This window comes from Chenopodium album, chromosome 3 (assembly GCF_948465745.1).
Source record: "Chenopodium album chromosome 3, dcCheAlbu1.1, whole genome shotgun sequence".
In the NCBI taxonomy this organism is placed as follows: domain Eukaryota; kingdom Viridiplantae; phylum Streptophyta; class Magnoliopsida; order Caryophyllales; family Amaranthaceae; genus Chenopodium; species Chenopodium album.
This window is the reverse complement of record NC_137836.1, coordinates 48,489,190-48,501,549: the sequence shown is the minus strand read 5'-3', so window position 1 is coordinate 48,501,549 and position 12,360 is coordinate 48,489,190. Positions and strand designations below refer to the sequence as shown.

At 37.3% G+C, this 12,360-nt stretch overlaps 1 protein-coding gene across 1 annotated transcript; it reads right to left on the bottom strand.

Moving 5' to 3' along the window:
- Nucleotides 1-5,213: 5,213 nt before the first annotated feature.
- On the bottom strand, nt 5,214-8,854 carry LOC145625088 (uncharacterized). The gene is made up of 4 exons (XM_081678171.1): nt 8,258-8,854; nt 7,672-8,140; nt 5,514-5,764; nt 5,214-5,402 (listed from the first exon to the last, which is right to left on the bottom strand). Exons 1-4 carry the CDS (start codon nt 8,852-8,854, stop codon nt 5,214-5,216), a joined length of 1,506 nt encoding a protein of 501 aa, XP_081534297.1.
- Nucleotides 8,855-12,360: the final 3,506 nt, after the last annotated feature.

Genomic DNA, 12,360 nt, shown 5'->3' with positions numbered 1-12,360 from the left:
CACCTGCAATATTTGAGAACTTTTCGAGAATCATAGCTATTAAACTGGGTTCGTTCTTTACACCTGGTCAAAAATCAAATTAATCTGCCATTGTTGAGAAAAAAATAAACTGCGATTACTTGGCTGGGAATTTTTTCTGAATTTTTGGTCGAGTATTTTAGACAGATAGGGCTAGCAGTATACAAAATTTCAGAATATGAATTTTGATGGATATAACCTTCAATCGCAGTTGAAATGTTTGGAATCTTGAGTCTCGGTCAAGAAACGCTAAGCAACACGAGCTTAAAACCTAAACTAGGCCAAGAATACACAAGCACAAGCTTACGTAAAACTTTATAAATTTCAAATCAATCAATCATACTTTTCGTTAAACACCATCACGTATTTATAAGCTAAATAATTAGCCTAAAAATCGGTAAAACAAATTCTAATCTAACTAGGAAACTAACTCTAACTTGTAAAGATAATATTTTGCAAATATGATCTTTAAAGTTAAGCTTATCTTATACTAACCGAATTAAACTAACAAAAATATCCTAATAAATTCGGTCATCTAATAATAAACTAAAAATAACAATAAAAATAATTATAATAACAATATTGATGCCTTGGAATCGCATCATTAACTCCTCGACAATCAGCATTATGGAAATCACAACAGGGAGATCACATCTCTGCTTGGCTTCGGGCGGTCTCATTTTTGGGGTTGGGTAAGACGATGAACACCTAGACTTATCGCTGTGTGATGTGCTACTGGTTCGGTGTTCCATTGTTCTCTATCACGACGCCATGATCTGCTTGTTCAAGGGTTTTTTTGGGGATATTTTCGGTGATCACACGGTTTCTTATACTGGTATTGTGGGCATTAAACATCAGCATAATGTTGTTCGGGATACCCTTGTTGATGTTTGCTATCGGTCAGGGATTTCAGCCATAAAATAGGTGGACATTGGGTTGTCTAGAGTGAACGACGGGGCTCTAAGACCTGCAGATGTGTTACTATATTCCTAGGATCGTGGTCGCGATGTATGTATTGACTTGATAGGGTCTTCTCCATTGGCACAATCAGAGCTTTTTGACTTTGTTCCTGGACCGATCGTGATTGATGCGACCAATTGGAAGCGGGTCAAGTACGAATCAAGTTGTCGAGCAATCGGATATAGATTTCTAAGCTTCCTTTCTCTTTCTCTTCTCTTGGAGAGTTAGAAAAGGAGGTTGTTGCATTGCTGAAGCGGATCTAGAAGTTCTTGAAAACTCAGGACATTGCGGCACGTGCTGCAGCTCATATCTTTATTAGGATAGACTTTTCTATAGCTAGAGGAGTGGGGGCCCAGATTGTATCTCGGCTTCCCACAAATTTTCTATAGGTTGTATAACTTTATATGTTTTTGAGATATAATGTAACACCCTAGAAACTCCTTTCTTTTAAATACCCATTCTACTCTTTTAAAAATACGATTTAGGAATAACTAAGACATTACCGCCACCGTGAAAACGGCTAAGGCAATTATCAAAGATACACAGCGGAAGACTCAAAATTTAAAAACTGATTAAGCAAGTCAACTCAAAAGTCAACCAAACGAAAATAAAGTTTAAAACCAAACAAACAAAGTCAAATAAAATCAACTACAACTTGGAACCATTAAAGGCCCTTATTCAAAAACCGTTCCCAAAACCAAACTTTTGTGTTAGTCCACATAAAATATGTCATAAATAAATGAAGCATAAAACACCTTGTAACCTAATGAAAACTAATAAGATTCACTCTTCTCTCATGCCCCATCATGATCATGCTTCAATACCTGAAAAGTTTATCTCTACTTGTTTCCACTACTCTCCATTAAAATTGGGTCATCATAGGGCCAAGATAAAGACATGGCCAAATACACAAACACACACAATCAGCAAAGTTGAGTACATAAGCGTAAATTAGCCACACTAACATGCTTTCACCTATCAACGCACACTTACCTCATTGCACCTGTTCACAAGCACACACACCAATCAACAAAACACAATGACTAGACACTAATTAATTCATTTTGCATTGATTACGAATCGAACAGGTTTCCACCTCCTAACCTCCCCCAAATAAATTTGAGATTAACTGACACGGGAGCTAACTGTGCCAGCGACAAAACCACTCAAAGGTGGCGGAATTCCTGCGCATAATAATAAATAAAAAAAAGGAATATACAGCGTCCTGTACTCCATTAGAAGTTATGGTTAAATATAAAACCCCATAACTCCCCCCATTGTTCATACTCAAGGTATATACGTTCCAAGAGTTTTGGTGCGTAATCTCTTTCACTTTACGTTATTTACATATTATTAGACTTGGTGATGACTCTTAAAGCACAATAAGTCAATCAACAATAATTATTCAATCAAACAAACATACCAATTTAATTCTTGAATAATTAGTGACCATATATTATTTATTGTTGAACCCTTTTTAATTCTACCTCACTGTCAAAGACACCTTAAACGCATAATGCGCCAAAAATCCTATCCCTCGGTGTTAAAACACCTTAATTACACAAAGGCACCAATATACAATTTATTCCTTGTGTACGTAGACACTTATATAGCTCCTTCCTCATGCTTAAAGCATCAATAAAAATTATTTGAACCATAATAAAATTCCTTTTCAATATTCCAAACATAATTAAACATGTAGTTTAATTAATCACGCCTTCTAACATGCCATAAATAAAAATGTGGTTCAAACACAACATGCCCAAAATATAATCTTCCAATCTATAACCATCACAAATAATTCATGTTTCCCAATTCAATCACAAACATCATAAATTCACAATTCCATACATAAACCTTAGCATGATACTACCTGTAATTAATTGAAATCAAACCTAGCATGATTCTACATCACCAAAATATGCTAAGTACGCGTACGTACCTTGAGTACGTTATTAAAACTGCCACGGCTAGTAGAAATTGCTTACTTCAAAGTTTCCTACACATTAAATCCATAATAGAGTATTAATATCCACTCTAAACAAATTTCCAGCAATATATACTATTTAAAAACCCTTCATAATTTACTTAGAATAAGCTGAAATTATATTTAAAACACCATAAATTAAGTCCCAATTAATGGGTAATTAAAATTTCTTCAAGAAACATAATATCAAGTGTTCTACATAAAATTCCAGCACTTTATTATAATTAAAACTTGTTGTAATTAGTTACACTTAAAACAAAGGCCTACCCTATAGTACATCATAATCCTTCAATAAATCATGAATCAAGAACCTAGGGTTTCAAAAATTGGGGCTTTTTAATTAAAAACCAAATCTGAAAATTAATTAACACAATTACAATAACCAAACATCAAAATTAAATCTCCAAACTCATAATTTATGATTAGACTAAAGCATAGATTAGTTTTGGGTAATAAAGATTTGATTTTTAAAAAGAAAAACCTTTTTTTTTTCGAAAAACGTGGTTGCCGACAACAGGCCGGCGCCACTACCGGTGGTCGCCGCTGTTGCCGGCTGGTGCTAGTGGTCGGCGGCCCACCGGTGGTGGTGGTGGCTGCCGGTGGTGGCTGTGTGCGGAAAAAGGGGAAGGGAAGGAGAGAGAAAAAAGAAAAAGGAAAAGAAAAATAAAGAGAAAAGGGAGAGAAGTTTACCTTGGGTTTTCTCCACTCTGGGCAACGTTGAATTGCCTCATAAGAGGGATATTTATACCCCTTCTCTATCACCTCTTTTACCCTAAACTTTCCTCCTTTAGCTTTTCCTAATCCTTTCCCTACAAAAACTTGTTAAAAATCATAATAAAATAAAACCCCAACTTCTATTAATTAATTAATTAAACAAACTTTCCTTTTGTAAAATATTCCCAATTTACATGGGATAAATAATTAAAACATCATAATTAAAATGCTAGAATTATTTAAATACCCTTATAAAATATATATATATATATATATTAAATAAAATACGTATAAAATATATATATATATATTAAATAAAATATGTATAAAAATACGGGGTATTACAGTCTACCCCCCTTAAAACAAGTTTCGTCCCGAAACTTGGGAAACGAAACTCAAAACTTTTCCTTTTTGTGTATAGTATTGCTGTACTTTTTGTCATTTATCACTCCTTTGTGTCTCTTTAAGAGCACCAATACCTAAAACACTTAATAGAATTTGTGCAAAAAGCACCAAAAATATGTAAAACATAGGGAAAAAGCGCGAAATTCTATCGCATTCCACCCCCCTTACAGAAAACGAGTTACGCCCCCGTAACTCAACATACCTGAAACATTTCTGGGTATTTCTTTTTCATTTCATCTTCTGCCTCCCAAGTGGCTTCCTCATATTCTTGGTTAGACCAAAGTACTTTCACAATGTTAACGTTCTTATTACGTGTACTACGCACTTTACTGTCAAGAATTTTGACAGGTCTCTCTTCATAAGTTAAGCTTTGATCTAACTCAATGGTTTCGGGTTGTAGCACATGGGATTTATCAGGGATGTACCTTCGCAGTTGGGACACATGAAATACATCATGTACTTTACTAAGCTCCATAGGTAATGCTAACCTATAAGCTACCTTGCCTATTCTTTGCAGTATTTCATATGGACCAATGTATTTTGGACTGAGCTTTCCTTTCTTTCCAAATATCATCACCCCCTTCATTGGTGACACCTTTAACAACACTTTATCACCAATTTCGAACTCTTCTTCCCTTCGCTTCGAGTCTGCATAGCTCTTTTGGCGATCTTGAGCTGCTTGAATCTTAGCTTGAATTTCCCTTACTTGTTTAACTGTGTCTTCAATCATTTGAGGCCCTAGGATCATAGTTTCACTAATGTCATTCCAACAAATTGGACTACGACATTTCCTCCCATACAAAGCCTCAAATGGTGCCATTCCTATGCTTGCGTGGTAACTATTATTGTAGGAAAATTCAATTAAATCCAAACTATCTTCCCAACCTCCCTGGAAGTCTATTACGCAAGCTCTCAACATGTCCTCCAAGGTTTGAATGGTTCTTTCAGTTTGTCCATCTGTGGCAGGGTGAAATGCCGTACTCATCTTAAGTATCGTACCAAAGTTTTCTTGTACACTTTTCCAGAATTTTGAGAGAAACCTGGAATCTCTGTCAGATATAATATCTTTTGGAACCCCATGTAACCTCACCACATGTTTGATGTAAGCTTTCGCAAGTTGCTCCATCTTTCAAGTTTCTTTCATTAGTATAAACACTGCTGATTTCGTAAGTCTGTCCACCACTACCCAAATGATATCATTTCCACTCCTTGACTTAGGTAAGCAAGTCACGAAATCCATTGAAATGAAATCCCACTTCCATCCTGGAATTTCTAGTGACTGCACTGTTCCTTGAGGCCTCCTGTGCTCTATCTTCACCTTTTGACATGTTAAACACTTTGCCACAAACTCAGCAACCTCATTTTTCATTCTAGGCCACCAAAACATCTTCTTTAAATCCTTATATAGTTTGTCTCCTCCCGGGTATACAGAGTAAGGTGTATTGTGGCCTTCCTCCATCAACTTTCTCTTCACCTCTTCACAATTTTGTGGTACGCACCATCTATCTTTGTACCTCCGACTCTCATCTTCATGAATCTTAAAATCTGTAGTCCTTCCCTGCTTAATTTTCTTGCGAATCCTATCCAACTTCACATCCCCCTCTTGGTTGATTCGAATCTCGTCAAATATAGTTGGTTGGATGCTTAGATTCGCAAGAATACCCGCTGGTACTCCCCATTCTACGACCTTTAGATTCAATTTCATCATTTCTCTACATAGTTCATTAGCCACTACCAACGAGTTGATTCCATGACTAGTCTTACGACTTAGAGCGTCCGCAACCACATTCGCTTTCCCTTCGTGGTATTGTATGTCTAAATCATAATCTGTCGTATACTCTAACCATCTTCGCTGACGGGAGTTTAAGTCCTTTTGGGTGAAAATGTATTTTAAGATTTTGTGATCCGTGTAAATTCTACATTTCACCCCATACAAATAATGGCGCCAAATTTTTAGCGCAAAAATGATTGCAGCTAACTCCAAATCATGGGTGGGATAGTTTACTTCATGTTTCTTTAACTGTCTCGATGCATATGCAATCACCTTCCCATTTTGCATAAGCACGCACCCTAAGCCATTCTTTGATGCGTCGCTGTACACATCATATAGTCCACTATCATCCGGGAGTGTAAGTACTGGTGCTGTGATTAGTTTTTGTTTCAAGAGTTGGAACGCTTCTTCACATTTATCGTCCTACTCAAACTTCTTGTCCTTCTTCATCAAGGTGGTCATTGGTTTAGCAATTTTGGAAAAATCCTTAACAAAACGCCTATAATACCCTGCTAAACCTAAGAAACTTCTCACGTCAAACACTGTCTTTGGTGTAGGCTAACCCTTAACTGCTTCTATTTTGGTTGGATCTACCTCTACTCCGTCTTTGGATACGTAATTTCCTAAGAAGGCTACCTTTTCCAACCAAAACTCACATTTAGAGAATTTTGCATAGAGGCGGTTCTCTCTTAGTGTTTGTAGAATTGCCCTTAGGTGTTCTGCGTGCTCTTCCTTACTCTTCGAGTACACCAGTATGTCATTTATGAACACAACTACAAACTTATCCATAAATTGATGAAAAACCCTATTCATCAAATCCATAAAGATTGCTGGAGCATTAGTTAATCCAAAAGGCATGACTGTAAATTCGTAGCGTCCATATCTTGTCCTAAATGCGGTTTTTGGAATGTCTTCGTCGGCAATCCTCAATTGGTGATACGCAGATCTCAAGTCGATCTTTGAAATTGTGTGGCACCCTTTAGCTGGTCAAACAGATCATCGATTCTTGGTAAGGGATACTTATTCTTTATGGTTACTTTATTTAGTTCCCTGTAGTCAATGCACAACCTCAAACTTCCATCCTTCTTTTTCACAAACAGGACTGGTGCTCCTTAAGGAGAAGCACTTGGTCTAATGTACCCCTTGTCCAATAAATCTTGTAATTGCTCCTTTAATTCACTCATTTCTGCAGGTGCCATTCGATATGGTGCCTTGGATATTGGGGCTGTTACGGGAACTAAATCTATGGTAAAGTCAATTGCCCTCTTAGGTGGCATCCCAGGGATCTCCTCCGGAAATACATCCAGGAATTCGATGACCACTTCTATATTTTTTGGATTTGTCACTTGTTCATGGTTCATATCCCGAACACTACAGAAATATACTGGATGTCCCTTCTTCATGTATTTTGCTAATTTTAGCACTGATATTACCCTTGGACACTTGGTTTTACCATTCATCCAGTAAGTCACTAATTCGTTTCCAGTTGTGACCATCTTCACTTTCTATGATCTACAACTAATCTCAGCATTATACTTACTCAGCCAGTCCATTCCCAAAATAAGGTCAAAGTCGCTCAGCCCAAACTCAATGAGTTCAGACGGAAATATCTTTCCTTCTATTTCTAAAGGCACATTTCTAAAAGTTTTGGTACAATTCACTACCCCACCTGTCAGAATGGTTATGGGTAAATCTACTACCTCTACTGTCTTTAAACAGTCTTTGAGTTTTGAAACAACAGCCTTAGAAATAAAAGAAAAAGTTGCACCAGAATCAAACAATACTTTAACAGGAATAGAGTTAATAGAAAAAGTACCAGTGATAACATCTTTCGTAGCATCTGCTTCATGTTTACTCAGAACATTCAATTTCCCTGTAGTTCCACTCTTCTGTTGGCTATTCTCACTGGTGTTGTTACTGTTCCTTGCCCCATTTTGTTGCACTCCCTTGGTCCCAGCAAAGTTGTTGTTGTTCTGTTGGAAATTCCTCTGGTTTCCCCCTGAATTATTATTGTTTTGCCTGTTCCCATTACTATTTTTGGAGAAACACTCATATTCTCTATGCCCGAGCTTATTACAAAAACGACAAGTGACCATATTGCCCTCGCAATCCTTTCTAGGGTGGTTATTCTTGCACCTCTTGCAAAAATAAACTCTCCCATTCCTGTTATTTCCCTGGTTAATGTGTCTAGCCCCTCCATTGTTGTTACGGTTCCCTTGACGGTTATTACCATGAAAGTTATTGTTATGGTGGTATTTCTGCTTCTTAAAACCATTCTGGTTTCCCTGTTGATTTCCAGAAACTTGCCCCACTTCCTTCCTCTTCTCTCTTCCTTCTATTTCAGCCAACTCTTTCTTCTTCTTTTCTTCCAGAGCATAAAGGTGTGCGGCCCTTCCATATACTTCATCCAGGGTCTCAAATACCTGCCCGCGCAGTTTTATATGCAAGTCCGTAGTTAAACCACTCTCAAACTTCATAGCTTTTGCTTTCTCCGTAGAGACAGACCCTTCAGCAAAACAGGATAATTCAATAAACTTGGTGTAGTATTCCGTAACTGTCATCTTGTCCATCCTAAGATTTGAGAATTCCTCAGCCTTCTGCTTCTGCAAAAAGTTAGGATAAAACTTGTCTCCCACTTTCTCCTGGAATTTGGTCCAGTTGAACCCAGGTAACGCTCTAATGGTAGCCTCGTTTTGTTGCCACCAAAGTTCAGCTTCACCCCTCAGGTAGTAAGTAGCACAACTCACTTTTGAGTTTTCAGGGCATCCCACAGCTCCAAATAGTTTCTCAAATTCCCTTAACCAGTTTTCCAATATAATAGGGTCAAGCTCGCCTTGATAGGTTGGTGGCTTGCTTTGTGCCACCTTTTTAAAGAGCTCCCCTTGAGCATCCCCATTACCAGTTGAGTTTCTTGCCAATTGTTGGGCAACTGCTGCCAATTGCCTCACTACTTCATTCAAATCGTTTCCACCACTACCTGAACTTCTTCCCCCTGCCATTTTGTTTCTCCTGAATATAGGACAAGGATTTATATTAGAAATGGCTAGGTTTAGCTCTCAAGACGTACACTCGTCTATTACCTAACGACCCTTAAACATTTACAGTAGAATTTGAAGCTAACATTTTGGGATAGCGTTAGCTAAGAATTCCCTTAATGTGTAGCTTTATCAATTAATTATTGATTTCTAACCAACCATGCATTTAATAAAGCATCACATATAAAAAAATAATAATTCCCATAGACGTTCACAGCTTATAAATGTTTGTTGGAGATAAGTCGCTTGGAATGGTGATTATTGGAGTAGTGGTGTGAAATGGGAGATTTGGAAACAAATGAATTTATTAAAAAAAAATTTATCAAAGAAATAAATAAGGTCTTATTAATTAAAAATAGGCTGAAAATTCTAAAATAAAATTGTGTTCCAGGAACTTATGTGGTCATGCCACTTATTGCGTTTAAAACTGAAATAACAATTAATTTAAAATAAAGACTATGAATTCGTGTCGAGGAAAGTTATAAGATCTAATCCTTTCGAACGTTGTCCCTTTTGTCGGTGGATTGCTTGTAGCTTGAAGGATCGAAATTAGAATCATTTGACTCTTCCATTGGTTCAGGTGACTCAGGTTCAGGTTCTACTTGTACAAACTCCCCTTCTTCCTCCTTATCCGATGAAATATCTATAATTATTGGAGGTGGATTTGGATTTGGATTAGAAATGTCCATAAGTGAACTATTACCCTCTTGTTGTTCTCCATTCTCTGCCTGACCACCCCCTGACGAAAAAGAAGAAGAAGAAGAAGCAAAATTTCCTGGTTGTTGATTAGGAGGAGGATTGTTCCCTACTGGGTTATCATAGTAGTAGTCAGGGTAGGGAAGGTTTAAGCGCTGACAATGAGCTTTTTTTTTTTTTTTTTGGCAAATAAAGATTTTATTACCAAAGAAAGAGAGTTACAACTTACAAAAGCTAAGTTATAACTACCAAAACAACACCACAAGCCCAAACAGGACAAAACACACCCCAAACACCAGTTCTAGGACCCACCCTAGCCACCTTCTAGGAAGGGTTCTAGGGAGGACCTAAAACAAACTGGACTCAAGATTCCAGGTACCTTCTATGAAGGGCTCTGGAAACAAGGACCAGACAACAAAAAAGGTCAACCACTATGTAAAAACAACAACTAGCAGACAAGCCTACCAACTGAACCACCAAACAGCAAAGCCTAAACATACAAATATTTTCTATCAGAATCAATGCATCTACAAGCAACAGAAAAAATAACATCCCTAAAAGCAATATCTGCAGGCTTGTAGTCTCCAGTGAACATCAAAGTATTTCTCTGTATCCAGATGCAATGAATAGTCTCGGCAAAACACATAAGCAGCAACCTTCCTTTAGCAGTAGCTCTTCTACCTTGTTGCAGCACCCAAAGGACTTCAGAGTCAAATCTCTGCCCAATTCTACGGAACCCAAGAAGTTGCAAAATTCTGTTCCAAATACTAGCTGAATATGAACATTCAAAAAACAAATGAGAAACATTTTCTGCAGCACTAGCACAAAAGAAGCACAAAGGATCACAGGTTATATTCAAAGTAGTAAGTCTATCTTTAGTGACTAATCTGTTCCAAATAGCCAACCAAGTGATAAACACACTCTTAGCAGAAGCTCTGTTATTGCAAATTATTCTCTTCCAAGTCACTTTCTCAACTTGTGGTCTGATATGAAAGTAGAGCTGTCTGATGCTCATTTTACCATAAACTGTAATGCCAGGCCATCCACCAACATTATCAACCAAAATTCTGCAATTCATGATCTTCCTTAAGACCCAAGAACATTTGTTAGGAACAGGAGAAGACCAGAAATCTTTGTTGCTGAAATAATATGTATCAATCCATTTTACCCATAGATTATCAGATTTATGAGCAATGTCCCAAAGAACTTTGGTGATTGCTGCTTTATTCCAATCTTCAAGAGAGGTAAGGTTCCACCCTCCACAAGTCTTAGGCAAGCATAAAAACTTCCAAGAGACCAGAGCTTTCTTACTAGGATTAGATTTCCCAGTCCAAAGAAAACATCTAAACCTTGACTTTATTTCTCTCAAAATCTTTTTTGGTAAAATAAAAATCTGAGACCAATAAGCTTGGATACCAAAAAGAACACTCTTTATCAACTGAAGCCTACCAGCATAAGACAAATGTCTAGCTGCCCACCCTTCAATCCTAGCAGTTACTCTCTCAACTAAAGGCTTGCACAGAGAAATAGTAAGCTTTTTAGAAGAAAGAGGAACACCCAGGTACCTAAAAGGCAAGGAGCCTCTAGCAACCCCTAAAACAGACTGAAGCTCAACTTTATCTTGCTCACTTATCCCTCCAAAATAAACATCACTCTTATCCAGATTAGCAACCAAACCAGAAGCACCAGAGAATTTCTGAAAAGCTTGAAAAATCAACTGAATAGAGACAAGGCCAGCCCTGGAGAAAAGAAGTAAATCATCTGCAAACATCAAATGAGTAATCCTCAACTTTGCACATCTTGGGTGAAAATTGAAATCAGGGTTCACAGTCATCACTTTTAAGCACCTTGAAAGATATTCCATACACACAGCAAAGAGAAAAGGGGACATAGGATCTCCTTGCCTCAAACCCTTTTTAGCAGAAAATGGAAGAGAAGGGTATCCATTGACAAAAATAGAATAAGAGACAGTTGTAACACACCCCATAATCCAAGAGATGAATTTGTTAGGAAAACCCAACTCAGCAAGAATAGTTCTAAAAAAACTCCATTCAACAGAATCATAAGCTTTCCTAAGATCAACCTTAAGTAAACATCTAGGAGTGATGAGCTTATGAGAATAACCTTTGATAAGCTCAGTAGCAAGAAGGATATGATCACCAATATGCTTACCAGGAATGAAGCCAGCCTAAGCATCATTAATGACATCTCCAATAACCTGTGAAAGCCTGGCTGTAATAATTTTAGAAATAACCTTGTAGACTAAAGTACAACAAGCAATAGGTCTATACTCCTTTACATAAGAGGGATTAGAAACTTTAGGAACAAGAGTAATGGTAGTGCAATTCCATTTTCTAGCCATTTGACCATTAGAAAAGAAATCCAGAACAGCAGCATACACATCAGCTTTAACAATATCCCAAGACTTTTTGAAAAAGACAGCATTGAAGCCATCAATTCCAGGAGCTTTATCATTATCAATACCCTTAAGAGCAAGATCAATCTCACTGAAAGTAACTTCAGCCATAAGAAAATTCTTAGCATTTTGATCAAGCTGAGGGCTAGTTCTCATAACAGCTAAATCAACCCCAAGGAGAGAAGAAGCAGCAAAACCTAAAAGATTCTTATAAAAGTCCAAGATTTCAACAGCAATGAGATCAGGATCCCTGAGCAAAACCCCTTCATTATTATAGATAGAATCAATTCTGTTCCTTTTTTGCCTCTGCTTCATTACAGAGAAAAAGAAATGAGAGTTAGCATCTCCAAGCTTAATC